General features: G+C 36.0%; 1 protein-coding gene across 2 annotated transcripts in view; it reads right to left on the bottom strand.

Moving 5' to 3' along the window:
- SH3RF1 (SH3 domain containing ring finger 1) overlaps nt 1-16,811 on the bottom strand; it is an 84,150-nt gene that overhangs the window by 20,140 nt on the left and 47,199 nt on the right. For both annotated transcript variants that reach the window (XM_048303964.1, XM_048303965.1), the window contains exons 3-6: nt 13,135-13,410; nt 12,307-12,402; nt 5,900-6,199; nt 4,920-5,030 (exon numbers count right to left, since the gene is read on the bottom strand). In XM_048303964.1, coding sequence (XP_048159921.1) covers nt 4,920-5,030; nt 5,900-6,199; nt 12,307-12,402; nt 13,135-13,410 — 783 coding nt within the window. The remainder of the gene's footprint in view (nt 1-4,919; nt 5,031-5,899; nt 6,200-12,306; nt 12,403-13,134; nt 13,411-16,811) is intronic.

Genomic DNA, 16,811 nt, shown 5'->3' with positions numbered 1-16,811 from the left:
ATAATTTGATACTTAATGTATGTTACAACTTCAAAAAGTATCTATACTCATGCTCTAGAAACACATGCATATTACTAAATTTAAATATAATTAGGCTGCATTCCCATATTAGTTAATTGAAGATCAGTAATCAGCTCACTCAAAGAATAATAAAAGGCACAACAGTGGAAAAGAACATTCATTAACAGTCTTCACTCCCACAATGTCTAGGAAAAAATATACGGCTTGGAAAATTCCCTGAGGGCTAACAAATTAGGGCTTATGTTTAACAAAATTCCTAAACTATATGTTATCAAAAACAAGTCTCTCATACAAAACCTCATTGTTTCTTCCAGCTGCTTCCTCTTCACAACAAAAGTTGATTTGAATTTTGGTTGATTAAAATTAGGACAATTCTTATTAAAACCTCCTGACTTACACTATTGAACTTACACTGGAACTACATAAAAGAGCTAAATGTCATCAGTATTTATATAACCCTCACAGCTTGTGCCTCATTAATAATAATTCAAACTACCTTATATACTTCCACATAAAAGGCAATTTCTCTTTTTGTGCATGTACGAGAGAACAAGACCAGAAAAATCAGGGATTTTTAAATTTTTGAAACGTTCCAAATACCATCCAAATATAGACCACCTATTTCTGCTAGTTAAGCTCAAACACCAAGACACCATTTCAAAGTCAACATTTCCAATTTGCAGAAGTAGCAGTATGGAAATCTAGGTCGACTGCAGTCCAAAACACTTTTCATTTCTCAGGAGACTGTAAAGGCAGAATGAAAGGAAGATAAGTTATCTCTTGTTGCTACATTGTTTTTCTGCTGCTGCTTTTGAATGTAGCTCTAACTTTGCTGTGGTATATTCTGTTTGTTTTTCCCATATCATGGTTCAAATCACATACCTGAAGATTATTTTTCAGTAAAATCTATGGCAACTAGATCTCCTCCGTTAGATAACTACCTTTAAATTACATCCAAGAATCTCCTTCCAATTGAATGAGCCTTACATGATTGCATGTGCATACTTTCACCCAACAACAACTGAACTTGACATCTGTTATTTATATTTTGCAAAGAACTTTAAATATACTAAACACCGACAAGGCTCAAAAATGCCAGTGGCCAAGACGAGCAGACCAATTAATGCCCCTATTAAGGGTAAAGCTGTGGTTGGAAGTCCCAAAGAACAGTGTAACAGATACTATCACAGCCCAAAGCCCTAGCTGTGAGAAGTCTGTCTCAGTTCATAGCTTCTTCAATTTCAAAGAATCAAACCTCAAAATACAAGCTGAGAAGTAATGCTGTTGTCTAAAGAACTGCTGCTGTAAAATAAAACTTCTAAATAAATTATCACAAGTTTTCTGAAAGAAAATTAAAATTTGCTTAAATGATACAAGCAGTAGAGACCATATACGGTCACTTGACAAGAGCACTCTCATTCCTAAAGCTTATTTGTGTCTATTTTGGCTGAAAATTTGTAAATTATCTACTTCATACAATATTGGGTACCAAACAGCATCTACAAAGCATTATTATGAACAAAATAAAATTAATACAATTGGCATTTTTGAACCATCAGAGCAATGTAAAAAACTAAAATGCAATCCTGTACATAGATACATGTACATAGATAAGAGTCAGACTCCCTTGGGCTAGGAATTAATCCAAACTGTCTTAAGAGAAACTTGTTAGACAACATGACAGCTCAAAATATCTCCTGTTGACAATAGAAATACCACCTTTCTTACAGGACATAAGAGAAGACACTAGCTTTTCCTTGCTTTGAGATTCAGGACAGATAAATGTAGCAAAGATGCATAAATTCAGAATTACTGTAAAGGAATATATTCTTCTTCACTGATGGGTAATCATGCTCATCCTCTCAGATTTCTTTTTTCTCCCTTATTCTGCATTTAGCATTATATAAAGTAAGTGTATAAACAGCTTGTTCTCAAAGAACATTTACTTCAAGCCAAGCACTTCTGATGTATTAAACATACAATCACAATTGTTCCACAGCTTAAAATTAATGCTCAGAATGTCAGGATGGGTATTTCCAGAAGGGAGACATCTAGAGAAACAAGAACATCACTTTCTCTCTTGACCTGTCAGAAACATTTTGCACATTTCTAAAATGAAAACAAGAGTTTATGAAGCAAGAGGAAAAGTGTAAGTAAAAGATATACCCAACAGTCTGTGACTTTACAAACTGCATCTTCATCTAATATCATCTATTGTAAAAGAACACATGAATGACCTGACTCTAGCCTGAGCTGCCAGCCTGCATTTTAGTCATGCTGAAAACAAGTCAAGAAGAAACAGAACATTATGTACAGAAGGTTATTGACTTTTAAAGAGGGTGGTAGAGAATAATTCAGGTTCTCAATGGGAATTCTATGCCTAATTGGAAACAGAAGCAGGAGCATGGTTATCACAAAGAGAAAGTAGCACCCCAAGATCCAGGACAATCATATGGCAGGAGTTTCTCTCCATGCTGTATTTAGCACTGTAATTTAATTCCTGTGGGTACCCATGGTGAGATTGCCTTCGAACAAGCTTAAGCAACTAAAGCACCCGAGGTGGTTTAATGACTGCACCAGCACCAAACTAAAGCATTTCTCCATGTTGGCATCAAATAAAGAACTACTGATTCTTAATAACAAACAGAAGTGTTTGTTACTGAGGGGGGAAAAAAACCAACTTCTGACAGAACTCCTGAAATTATGCATTGAATGCATAATTTTGCATTCAATTAAGTTTGCTCAATCCTCTCCAAAACTTGAGTATCTCATAAATCAAATCAATTACTCAATGTATGCAGCATATATGTTAGCTAGACTTGCATTCTGCCTAAGAGCACAAATTATACTAAAGCTGATTCTGTTTGCTCAGTTCTCACAGGTATTTTCTGAAGGGTAGGATGAAAGAAGTATAAAAGACTACAAGGATTAGTATGTAAGCAGCTAATTGTTTCTAATATAAGATGTACACCTCACAGGCAAAAAAAAGACCTGCGGGTCCCTCCTGGTGGACACCAACTTGAACAAGAGCCAACAATGTGCACAGGTTGCCCAGAGAGGTTGTGAAATCCCCATCCTTGGAGACATTCAAAAGCTATTTGGACACAATCCTGAGAACTGTGTCTAGGGGATGTTGCTTGAGCAGGGGGGGTTAGACTAGATGACCTCAAGAGGCCCTTCCAACCTCACCTGCACTGTGACATTAAAATATGAATCTATATATAAGGAGATTATTAACTGTTTCCAGATTAGCATACATTTAACAGTAGGATTACACAGATAATCCACAGATTGAAGGAGTCAACAACTTAACCACAATATGGCAAACCATTGCTACAGCTCAATCTGCCTTACTCAGTAAGGCAGGGCAAAAGCACATGGTCCATGTAACTGTCAATAATAAGGTCATCTGTCTGAAGAGCAAAAAATGTGAAATACATTTACTTGGATGAGAGCAGATACTACATCACAAAAGATGATGAAAATTTGTGGCATCGGCATGGATATTTAGCTGAACATAAACTTTGTGCTACATTCAGGCAAATTTTCAAGATACAAGAATCAGACTAAGAAGGTAAAAGGGCCATACTATCAATATCTTCTTCACTGAAAAAGACTGTGCAGTATTGTACCCCCTTCTGGCATGTGTCACCACGTATATACCATGCCAAGAGAAAGTACTGGAGATAATTCAGAAAACAACAGCATCATAATTTAAAGGACTGAAAAATGTAGCTTAAGAGTTCCAAAGATATATGTCAAAATGCAACCCAGCCACACCTAAGCATTTTCATAAACAACAAAATGTTGATAGAAGAGTTCTGCCTTTGATTTTGCAGACAAATGTGTAAAATTATGCAAGTGCCAAAAGTTAAAAACAAAATGAGACCTATTTAGATGCAAGGCTATTCTTCATATTTTACTTTGTTTAAAGACTGCAAGGAGAGACACCTAAAAAAGATCAAGTCTTGGGGTTTTTTGTTTGGTTGGTTTTTTTAAAGTAAGTGAAGATCTATTATTCAACTGTGCTCCACCCCTTAAAAATTAGGGGCACAATTTTAGACTTGAAAGAAAAACTTAATTTCAAGAACTCCTATGATTTAAATAAAATCTCATTAAGTTCCCTTAAAGATCTCAGAAAACTGGTATCCACAATCTTTATTGCAGTTAAGGTAACGCTCTGATGAGTACAGTATGATATATGACATTCCACAGTTTTTCTAACATAAGCATAGGAAACTAAAGAATTCTGGTAGGTTTTGGAAAGAAATCCTGAACTTTTTGAAGAAAATGTCATTTTATTTGTTTAAAGGAAACAGCATTCCAGTGTATTTCTTCCTTTAAAAGATGGCCATTTACTACATGTTTTCCTGTTGGTCTCCAAGAACCTAACTTAAACCAGCTAGACACTTTCTTCATCTGCCACAGGTGTACATGCAACTGAAATCACCTTATTTAATGAGGAGACAGCAGACTTTTGAAGCTTATTTCAGATAATCTTGAAAATCTTAAGTAAGACAGAAATACCTGGCAGCTGTGGTCCCAAGTTGATATTTTTTGTAAGAACCTGCTTGCTTCCCCAAACTTTCCCTCCAGCATAATCTCTTTTTCTACTTATGCTTAAAAGCAAGACTGTTCTGGAAGGAAGTGTGCATCTCGTGTTTACTATAGAGAAATTACAGAGGAAAGCTGGAGAAATGGATACGTACGACAAGATGCAAACATTATCGTAGCAATAGAGCTTTTGCCATAGTTAAATTCATACCATTGTCTATCACATAGACACAATTTCCACAAAACCATCATTTCAAATCAGTATATTAGAACTTGAGAAAAAAAAATTACAGTACAAGACCAAATTAAAATGGGAAGGCTGAGTTTTCTTAAGCAGTACTCACACCAAGAGCAGCTTGGTAGGTAACTTCGGAGGGGAAGGTGAAGGAAGGCCCTGTTGTGACTGGGCTGCTGGGGGGTGGAGTCACAATCAGCCCCGTAGTGCCAATATGAACCTGGGAGAGAGAAAAAACCAGCAGGGTCAGTTCTGCATGGTTTAGTAAGAGCTGGTTTTGACACAGCTGTAAGCTTCATGGTCAAAATCACCACTATTCTACTACTTGTAACCTTAAACCAGAACTAATTTTCAGTTAGATACACAAACAGTGTTGGATCACACTGCTCACTTTCTTTTTTCCATACTGACATTTCTCAGGTCTTTGGAGATAGATTGAACCAGCTACATGAAACACACTTTTAACCAGTGTCAGTTTTCTTTTTTTTCCATAAAAGGCTGTCAGATCCCAAAGGCGTGCAAATAAAGCATTATTTACTAGCTCATGTAAAACACCGCCAATAATCCTTGAGCTCCATTGATATTTCTTTTCCCGAAGTGCAATTACTCTGTGAAATAGCCAATTTTTCACGAACTACTGAACAAATAAATAAAGTCAGATAAATATTTCTACTTACCACAACCAGATTAATATGCTACATTTCTGGAATTAATGTAATTTTCAAGTTGAATATTTTACTTTTATAGCATGCACTTTATTAATATTCATTATTATGTTCAATTTAGAAAAAAGAAATCAAGAAATTAAATCACCCAAGTTTCTAGTTCTCACAGTTTAATAAAAATCTTTGTGACACTTTAGAAAATAACAACTAGCCTGCGAAAAAAACCAGCCTATAAGACTAAAACTCTTTGCTATCATTATATAAGTAAGTGTTAGAAAATATTTTCCTTAAATGTCCTCATACTGGAAGGTAAGTTTTTTGAAAGTGTATAGTTAATATTAATTAGACATAATTAATAATTTTAAATAAGTAATCTGACAAGATCAGAAGCCTTTATAGTTATAGCTGATTTCAAGTGAATTACCTGAGAAGGGGCACTACAGGACAGTCCCGTCAGCTCACTTATGCGGGCTGCTGCCGTTGGGTTGCTGGAGCTGATGAGGACAGGAGGACTGATTTCCATGGAGTGGCGATTCTGAGAAGACTGTGAAGCCTTGTTGGACATGGTGAGGGAGGTAAAAGAGTGTCGTTTTTTGGTGTTTTTCTTAGTATCGGTGTGCTTTTGGGTTGAATTGTGGGCTGCCCCAGAGGTACCTTCTCCAGAGTCAACAGCAGAACCTGAGGGCTTGTCCAATTCTATCAACTGTTTGGCTGCTGTGTTAAACTACAAAAACCAGTAACATGTTAGTATTTTTTATTCATAAAAGTCACCTGAACATAACAAAATATCTCTTTTCCTTTTATTCATAATATAACTTAAACCACGCAACTTGAAACTGTGACAAATCAGTCAGTAGAGAGTAACAAATAATTCATTACGAACTCAACACACTTACTTTTGGGCTGGTCTGGACTACGCATCACAGGTAAAATTTCAATCAACAGAGGACATAATGCCATAATACCATAATGGATTAATTCAGCAATAACCACTGCCCGTGTCATCTAGAAGTCAGACTAAAATGTAGTGGTCCCCTTTGACCTTATAACAGAAAAATCTGTGTAACAAAACTTCTTGGATGTTTATTTAAACTTTCAGCCTTTTTTTGTCTTGATTATATGACATAATCCCACACCTTTGCACGTGGGCTCTTGAAGATACTCCTCCTAGTGTCCCTTGGTACTTGTGCACATCTTCCCTGCCAGCAGTGAAAACACAGGCTTCCTAAATACAGGTTTAAGAACATAGTAGGACAGACTAAATATCCAGCTATATCAGTACACTGCCTGGTAATAAGCACCTACACAGGCATAAGATGGCATAAGGAGAAAAGAAGTATATACGGGCAATTTTGTGGAAATACCTTCTCAGCTTCTGAATTTTCTAATGTAGAGGCACCATCTCTGTGCCAATTTTTCTCTTTTTTTTAAGCTTAGCTAAAGAATTTTTGTTCACAATAAGATTTTCTATCTGCTAATTTGTAACAACAATACTACATTAAATGCAAACAAATCCTTCCTTTCTAATGAAGGAATGAGGAATCCCACACATTTTCTTCTTACAATGAAATGTAAGCTATGTAATGGGGAGGAAGAGAGGAAACCAACAAACAATCCCTCTACATTTTTCAAAAACCCTTTATTTTCAGAAAATCTTAGAGCTAATAGAAATAGTAATGTCAGAACTCTCATTTAATCATGAGCTGAAGTAACACCAGCACCAGTTTTCTGAACATGTACCACTAAATATGAATACTGTTACTTGAAAAGTGTAGATGATTATGAAGAAAGGAAAAAACTTTTCTGAAGAACACCAGGGTGAAAGAATGAAAATAGTCACTGTGGAATTACCATTTCTATTCTTCAGCATATTATTTCTTCTATTTATTTTACCATTTTCCTGCAAGTCTTGAGATACCTACTATGCTCATGAAGAATTTTAAAGTAGTATTTTACTTCATCAAAACTTTACTAGACAAACAACAAATCATTAATCATGATAGCATCAACACTGATTTAAATGCAGCTCCCACAAATGACTGGCTTATACTCTGAACACAAGTAGATATCTCTAGATACAGATATATAAGGTAGTGTAAAAGAACCAAGATATTTTTTTAATATAGAAGAGGTTTTCAAGTGATATTTGCAAGATGTCATGAAGGAATTTTCATATACAGAAAAAAAGACAAAGTTCAAAACCAGGACTACTGGAACAATGAGGAGTTGACATAAAAACCTTCTAGGGAAGAGGAAGAACTACATGGAACATACTGCAGTGGAGGAGGGACATAATGGGGGATTTGAAACAGGATATGAAGTTGAGAATATAGAATTTTTTCCTAAATGTTCTTATTGTTGGTCCTTTAGAATGCAACTGAAGAGAACTGGAATCACAGGATCGTTTGGGTTGGAAGGGATCTTCAAGATCATCTCGTTCGAACCCCGCTGCCATGGGCAGGAACACCTTCCACTAGACCAGATTGCTCAGAGCCCCATCCAACCTGGCCTTGAACACTTCCAGGGATGGGACAGACAAAACCTCCCTGGGCGTCCTGTTCCAGTGCCTCACCACCCTCACAGTAAAGAATTTCTTCCTAATATCTAATCATAACCTATCTTCTTCCCCCCCCGTCCTGTCACTACGTAGTTTTGTAAAAAGTCCCTCTCCATCTTTCTTGTAAGAAAGAGGGATAGGAGAAGACAATGTCACAGCAGTAACCAATCCTATGAAAAAGGTGGACGCTAGATTTTTCTTCCTGCTAGTACTCAAGACGGATCATATGGATCAAAATAATGTTGCATTATTTGTGTATAACAGAAGATAGAAATAGACCGCTTTCTCCAACAAAAAGCCCATTATTTAGATGATTACTGAATTTTAAATTTAGAGCAAACATACTTTAAACAGACCAGTGAAAACATTATTTCATTACAAAACACTGATATGAGGCTGAAGGATACGAAACAAGTAGACAATAAGACCAAAAAAAGCATAGCCTGCTGTTCAGCTTGTCAGGGTCTTATCTGTCATCACGGAAGAACACGCAGGCTTTTCAAAGACTAATAATTTTATCTATTTTGCACTTTTTTCTTAACTCAGATTGAAATTCTTCACGTCCTTCCTGAGTATCTGGGTATTCCATACTGTCTGATACAATGGCTGCAACTGTTTCTATTTTTATGTAATCTACTTCCTTATTTGCAAAGAACTACCTAATCAGAGAAGTTAAGAGATCACCCAGGGATGAAAAACAAAACCAAAAGCCACTTTGCTAACACTACCCCAAGGTACCTGTTACACCTAATTATATTTGTTCACCTCCAGAAGCTATCAATGCCAGCAGAATCTGATTACTCTATACAGTGAACAACCTATTAGGGAATAGTTGAGACTTGCCCATGGGATCGATTCGAGACTGATTCAAATACAAGCGGCATTCTGTGCTTTCTTATGCAGAGAAGCAGGCAAAAGACACTTGCATCAATCTGAAGATGGAAGTGAACTGATTACTGGCCTCCTCTTTGAAGTAACCTGAGGACAGCAACAGCTGCAGAATATTTGGCAGAGTGCAGTTTACGTCTCTTCTTTGAGAAGAGAAATTAAGAACTTGCAGCATTCTCCAATGAAATGGCTAGCAGACATTCAAGGTCACCAAGGGAATGCATCTAAGTCATGCTAAGAAGTGTTTCAATCTAGCATTCCTTTCTGCAACAAATACCTATGTGTCTAGGCCCGCATTTCCTGCATCAGTTGTTTTCCTTAACAGACATACTTTCATTGAAGCTTCTTTACTTCAACCTTTATATTCACTTTTTTTTTTCCCATTCAACAAAATCTTTGCTGTAACAGGAAGCCTGATCCAATTCCCTTTCCCACCAAACCCAGGGAAGAGAAGAACTTTCCAAAGAGGGCAGGACGGAGGCGGCTGGCTGAGCCACATCTCGGTGCTGCAGCAGGGCTGAGGTCAGCACACAGCTTCCGTCTGCCTGCAGCTGTCTGCAGGAATTACCACTACTGCAAGGTCTCTTAGAGTTGTGCTTTGCTATACTTACTTTACAAATTAATTCAGATGTTCTTCACTCACACAAAGGTAAACAAAAGCTGACATTATTTTCTACTGACAATTTGACTGAAAAGTGATTCCTGTTCCCTGATTTTTATTCTATTCTGGGCATTTATATTTGTTTATGAAGTGTTTAATTAGATCAAAACATCCAATTTGAGGTCTAAGAAATGTATATTGTACCCAGAACTGCAATCTATGCAGAAAAATTCTAATAATATCTATTTAGTTACGAATAATCTTTCTTTTTGGAACAGAGATAAATATAAGTGTTATGAACTTAACCATATATTTTCTAAATTCACTGCATTTTATCTCATTACTACAAAAGAACCTGGCTGATCCAGTTTTAATGCAAGTACCTTGAAATTCCAACAGTCAAAAGTCTAGCAATTTAGATTTATTAATCAGGTCTTAACTCTAGTAAAATTAGAGGGTTAAGTTTGGGTTTAGCACTTCTTACAAAGTAGAATTTAATTTTCTTCAATGTTTGAATTATTTATTTTTCTTTTGCAGATAGAAGTAATTTTTTCACAATGTTATGTGTCTACAGATAAAGAATGTTGTGAGTCAGTTAACAAACTATAGTTTTAATAGAATCACTATTAAAATTTCTCTCAAAATGTGTTCAGTCTTACTGTTATTATTACCACAAATTTAGTAAGTGAAAGTTATAGAAGAAAAGACCAGAGTAGCAAACATTGAATCATAAAAGGGCAAAATCTGCCCTCAAATATGATCAGAGATTTTCCTGGACTTCAACATTATCTAAAATTTTACCCTCATTGTACAACAAATATGACAATTATTACACCTATACTACAGAATAAACATCACAGACTATGCCCATTTTATAGTTAAAAACTTCAGAAAATCTCTAGTAAATGGAGCTACTAATTCACATTTTTAAACAAAAATATGTGGACTAACATACACAAGGTAAAACATATGTCTGTCATTATGACAAAAATAGGCAATGATTATGGGATTGGGAAATGCAATGAAAACGACCATACAGAAATCTTCCAAAAATATTAATTACTTCTCATCTTCATTGTCTTTCATAAAATAGGTAAGAATGGTTTGCTATACTTGTTTCTATCAATTGTCTGTATATTTTCCAGACCAATAGTTCTATACTCTCAGAAACCAGGCATTTCAAAATTTAAACCCATAGTTTACTGCACATCTCACTGCTCTTCACCACAGCATGCATTTCAGTTTAGTATACACTGAAAAAACCCACCTATCTGATTTGAACTAACTATTTGGGTAAAATTTATCATTCTAGACTTTCCATTCACTTTAGTGGGGATTTGAGAATGTGTACTTACTTAAGCGTTGGTGCCTGTTCTAAAAGGGTTAATTGAAAATACATTTTCTTAGTTGATGGAATCAGTCTGAAAACATTAAGACAAATACATTTTGTGACTTTCATTTTTGCATAATATTTTTCAAGGCCATATCTCCTTTTTGCAACTTTTGTAGAGATAGGAATGTAGTTGTTAGCTAAACAGTTAGCTCAAGTGGCAGTGATAGGAAAGGGCTTTTTCTAACAAGGCTAAGTTAAGTAATTTAGTTTGAAAAAACACTACAAAAAACTTTAGTGGCTGAATTGAAGGGGCAGTTAATTGCAAGAAGCTAGGAAAGAATACCCAAGGGCAAGAAATTGTTAAATTGGCTTTTAAAACTTCTTAAAGTGAAGCCAAAATTGCATTAAGCAAGTTGAAACTTTTTTGGTCTTGTTTTTACAGTCATGTGACATTTTCTATCCTCAGGTATACAGATCCTTACATCAAGCTATAAAAATAAATATATATTTTTTCCCTTTTAAAAATAATAAATTCTATGTTGGTTGAAACCAGTAGTGCTTTTTGAAGTTCCCATACCGTTTTCAGAAATTGAATTAATAAAATCTGACTTGATTCTTAGTATGGTTACACATTTCTTCTGTGACCTGAAGTACATATTTCTCATTCCAGAAATAATGTGAAAATACTTTATTCTTTCATCATTCTGCCTCATTTATGTAAATAAAATACTGTCGTGCAGGGAAGTGTATCTTACCAAGTATCCACAGCATACCTATCAGAAAAGGACAAACACTATTCCAAACCTCTGTATCTTTCTGTAATGCAAATTTGAATAATCATTGTGGCTGTACACACTGTTCCTAATCACTGGTGTCTTTCTATGAAAAAGATACAGCTTTCAACTCTTAAAACTGAAAAGGTTGGGGAAATTTTCTCAACTGCTACCTCTTACTGTAAATTGTAACACATATGAGAAGTGCAGGAAGATACAGAAGCTTTTATATATGACTCTGTTGATGACAAAGGTGATCCTTTGCCTGTTTCACAACAACCTATATTCTTTGACTTCCTAGTTGTGCTAATTTGGTTTTGAGAGGCGGATATTAGGGACAGTGCAAAGCTAACTATTTCTCTGACTTGCTGACTGCTTTCATTATGTGGCTAAGTGTGGTTTGGATTGACCGCATGACTCCAGTATTACCAAGAAAACATAGTGACTGCCTCCAATTACGCTCATTTCAATTCCATTCAACAAAAATAGGTGTCAAATAGCTAAGTGAAAATCAGTGGTTCAACTGCTGAGGCCATTAACTTTCCCAAAGAGTATTCTAGGTCTAAGATTACTTATATCTCAGGTTATTTTAGAATCATCACCAGTACTGATTATTTTTCCTTTCAGAAAATTAAATACACAGTGGGCACAGCCTTACTGAAGATCCAGCTTTACTCACCTCAACATATGAAATTGGAAATATTCCTATCTTGTCAGCCAGCATTCCTTCTGCCCAGTTTTCATCCACACGGCGAATTACAGTCAGAACATCATCCTGTGTGAACATGCAGTGATTATGTCTCCCAGCTCTAATTTAACTTCTCATTTAATTTTCCTCCATAACACAGGGGTAATCAGAGAAGGCAGGACATGGACAAGAACCGCAGAGAAGGCACTCTGTAAGAGGAACATGCCACTTTTGGGGTCGAAGTCAGTTCAAGCTGTTCCTTTTCCTATTTTGTCAGAGTTCAACTAACTGCCCACACCTCAGCGATCTGATTTCATCCTTAGTGCCAGTCTTCCTGTCATGTTCAGTCCATGTTACTCATGAGCCCCACTTTAATTGCTTGGCAATAATCAACAGAACCACAACCATTTTCCTTCACAACTGACTCATTACCTAACTTCCCCTAGATGTTTTTCTACTCAAGTACTTACGAACATTGCTAGTGATGACTTCCTTCACATCTGCAATTTGAGTGTTTCTTTAGAAGATGGAATATTTTTAATTCACAACTTAGGTTATTTCTCATAAATTAAGGACATTACTACTGCAATTATGAAAAATTGCATTCTCAGAAATCAAACCTCAAAGAAATTATATGTAATTTAGAAAGAGAAGGCAAAACTAATCAATATAGAAGAAATACTTGCAGAATTACTTGTCCTTTTCATATGTGTGCAGCTCCAATAAGACATGCAGATAAGACTACAAAACAGTTGTATTATTTCTTATCCAAGCGAATGAAATTATTAGAAGAAAATAGTAATTCTATTCTCTTTTTACCTTTGCAAATGGCAAACAGTCTTTATCTGCTTCCTTGTCTTTTACTTCAAAATCATAAAGTGCTTTGCACTGAGGCGGAGGTTGAGGTAAAGGTTTAATAATCTGAACAAAATTGGTAGGAAAAAAGCCATGGATGCCATTGACTTCTCCATGATACCAATTTTCATCCACCTGTCGACGTAAAATGATGATGTCTCCTTTACTGAATTTAAGATCTCCAGGTTCTTTGCCCTCATAGTTATACAATGCTTTGGCACACGGTAACTGAGGTACACCCTAAAGAGGAAGAAAAAAATAATAAATCATTAGAATTAGATGAGCATTACTAAACAGAATTTATATTCTATTTTTGGAGAGTATGAACAAAACTGCAAAGTATGAAACTGCGACGTAAAATTATACACGTATTTTATTGCAATGATTCTATTGGTTTTACCCACACGTAGGAAGAGCTTCAATTCTGTGCAGTCTTAAGATCCCTCTAAGTTTCATTATGATTTTTAATACTGCTACAATGTTGCTAGACACAGGAGAAGCAGAGAAACATAATACTTTAACCCTCATGTACTAATTCACTAAGATTAAACATTAAAAAAAACGAAGCAAGCAAACTGGAAAGCAACCTGACCACTTGAGAGATCTGGCCGAACAATTCCACAAGAAAATGCAACGCTGGAATAATAAATTTGCTGTAAGACCTTTAAGGCATTTCTACTGCCTTTCTTATTATCTTCTTCACCTTATTTACTTCATGAGCACAGAGTAATAAGGATGAGGACATAATGGAGGTGTTTTCCAGCTCGAAAAACAAATCTCAATTTATTAAAAATGAGAAATTTCATGCTGGAGCAACTCTTTTAATTCAATTACTTATTTGAAACCACTGCTAATAAGAATTACTGGAAAACACCCGTTGAAGGTGTACATCCTTGGGTTTCCTGCACTTGATTCCTCCGTAATATCTGAAAACTATAGATCATTGAATGTGTATCAGAAGGACTGCAATTTAACACTGTCACCCTCCCTTATATACATTGCAGGTATTATTTTTTAATTGCTCAGCCTGTACCTCCAAATTTTGCAAGAGAGAGTCATAAAACTCTACAACTCTAGAGCTAGGGCTACTGCATCAAAACTCTTTTTTCTCCAAATTTAAAAACCTGGAGGGGTGCTTACCCCCTTAATGATGCAAACAGCAGTAACCTGCATTACTAATAGAGTCTTTCCAAAGCAAAGGCAGCCTTTATAGTCACACAGAGCACAGTATTTCACATCTTTGATGTCAGCCCATACGGAACAGGCAAATTTTAATGAAATTCAATGTTGCCGATATTATTTGCCACATCTACCCCACAGTATGTCTCTCCTCTCAAGTCCTCCACCAGCTCAGACTGTAAATTGGAGTTGCACTAGTAATATCTCAAGAGGTCACACACAATGTAAGGAAATTCTCAGAAGGAATTATCACTTTGAGTCTGTCCATTGGGCAGACAGAGTTTTAATAATGTATTTCACATTTAACAAAATTTTATCTTTCAATATAATCCAATTTGTTCGGACAGCTTTAATTTTTGTCCATGCATATTAATAATGGCTCATATGGATAAATAATATCTCAAAGATTAACTTGGCTAGTAATTTTTTTTCTATACCAAACAGTCAAAGGAAAACCATATGTATATACATAGGTACAGAGGAGTATGATTTACATACGAATACAGGAATATCAAAGTGCATTCTATTGCATCCAGGATGAACATGGAAAATATTCTATTAGCAGGATCCAAGAAATTGTTCACAATTTGTGATCTCCAGACTAAAGCAAATAATATTTTTCTTCATGGTCACGCTTAATTGCATCAGTGCACAATGATGACACACTCTGTACAAACCTGGATATAGAAAAAGACACCAACTAGAGAATTTTGTGGGCCTCAACTGAGTGAGGGAAAAATTAATGGTCAGAATAGAAGAATTAAAAAAAAAAAAAATATATATATATATATATATGCATGTATGTATGTATACATTTTTTAGTTTTATGTGCTCTGCAGAGTAAACAGAGAATGAAGGAAGCAATCAGTGTAGATGGGGTAAGAACAAGTGCGAATAAAGAACTGTGGGGAAGAGGAAGCAAAAAGAAATACACCTCTAAACAAGAGAGGAAACACTGCTTGCTTATCCCTTTCCATCACAATAACAAACAAACAAACGAAAGGATGAGAAGCCAAGAATTACTTGACAGAAAGCAGGCCCCAAGCAATTAGGGCTACTACAGGACACAGGAATTTCTCTTGCACTGGAGGTAATAGTTTGACTTCTCCCAGGAATCACCCCATTGTCCTGGGAGAAAGCTTTCTATGTCCCCATACTGAGGAATAAGTTTTAGATCAGCTTTGTGTATAAAATACAGTCGGAAAGAAAAAATCTTTAAAAACAAAATCAAAACAAGCCGGGAGTACCAGTGCAGATCATGTCAAAGCAATCAAACTTACTAGTCATCATTTAATTGTTAGAACTCCATATTGCATTTATGCAGTTTATCACAAAGGCTCCCACAAACAAATCTGCATACAAAAGTACAAACATCTGTTTATGTTTTATAGGAAGTTCCTTTCCCAGTGTATAGGTTGAGTTTCTGCAAAGCTTGTTTCCCACGTTAAATAGAAATGGTTCCAGTCCATAATTCCAAATAAAACAAAGTTCAACAAGACACAGTTCCCAGTTGGACTGCCAGGGATTAAAGAGAAGTAGTTAAATGACTGAGATGAGAAGTGGATGACTTTTCCTTCTCTCCCAGGGGGAGGATGAAGTGAGAAAGTGTGGGTGCAATGGGGAAGGCTGTTTTCAGGGGTACAGGATCAAGAGCCCTCAAGCACCATCTTCGCATTCCTCCTTCTATGAGCAACCTGGAGCCACAGCTCATGGCCGGCACCTTCCAGGCCCTTGTGGTTAAGGCAGCTTCAGCCCCCCTTCTGCCCCTCCAGCTGCCCACCAGGAGAGATGGCCATGAGGATACGCTGAGCCAGAGTTTACATTTCACTCCATGTCTCTCACTTGGCTAAACATGAAAGAAAGGCTTTGGAAAAAAAACTTTGCAGCCTACCCTTAAGTTTATAGCTGCCACTTACCCTGCCAGCTCTTTGAGCAAGCAACAACAACCACAACAACAAAAACCAGACAAAAACCATTTTAGGAAATTAAAATATAAAATTCAGAAAGACTCCACATGACAGGTTTTTAGAATTATTTCCTTAGTCCTTATGCAAAATACTTATGCAAAAATATCTGAATTTCTAATGTTACTGCTGATAGACAAACTGTTTAAATTCATTTTTAGCTAAGGCATGGATATACATACATTTCATATGCCAGATTCCTTTAAAGAAAATAATACATGACGACATCAAAACAAATGGCTTAACAAGAATATGAAAAAATGCATATGCATTCATATATGTGATGCTCGGGTTCCTCAGTTTTCTTCTCCTAACCCAGATATTTTGTCTTAGAAACCTACAGAATGCACCATTTTGCTCTTTGGATTTATACTTTGTTTTCAGTCACCTTATTTTAAACTTTACTTTTATTTTTTTTAAGAGACAATATGCAACTGTATGTATTTTTCATAAGCTTAAGCCAAGAGAAACTTATGCGTGAACAGAAACATGAGATCT

Source organism: Corvus hawaiiensis, chromosome 5 (assembly GCF_020740725.1).
Source record: "Corvus hawaiiensis isolate bCorHaw1 chromosome 5, bCorHaw1.pri.cur, whole genome shotgun sequence".
NCBI classification, from domain to species: Eukaryota; Metazoa; Chordata; class Aves; order Passeriformes; family Corvidae; genus Corvus; species Corvus hawaiiensis.
Note: the sequence above shows the minus strand (reverse complement) of the source record. Positions and strands in the feature narration are given on the sequence as shown.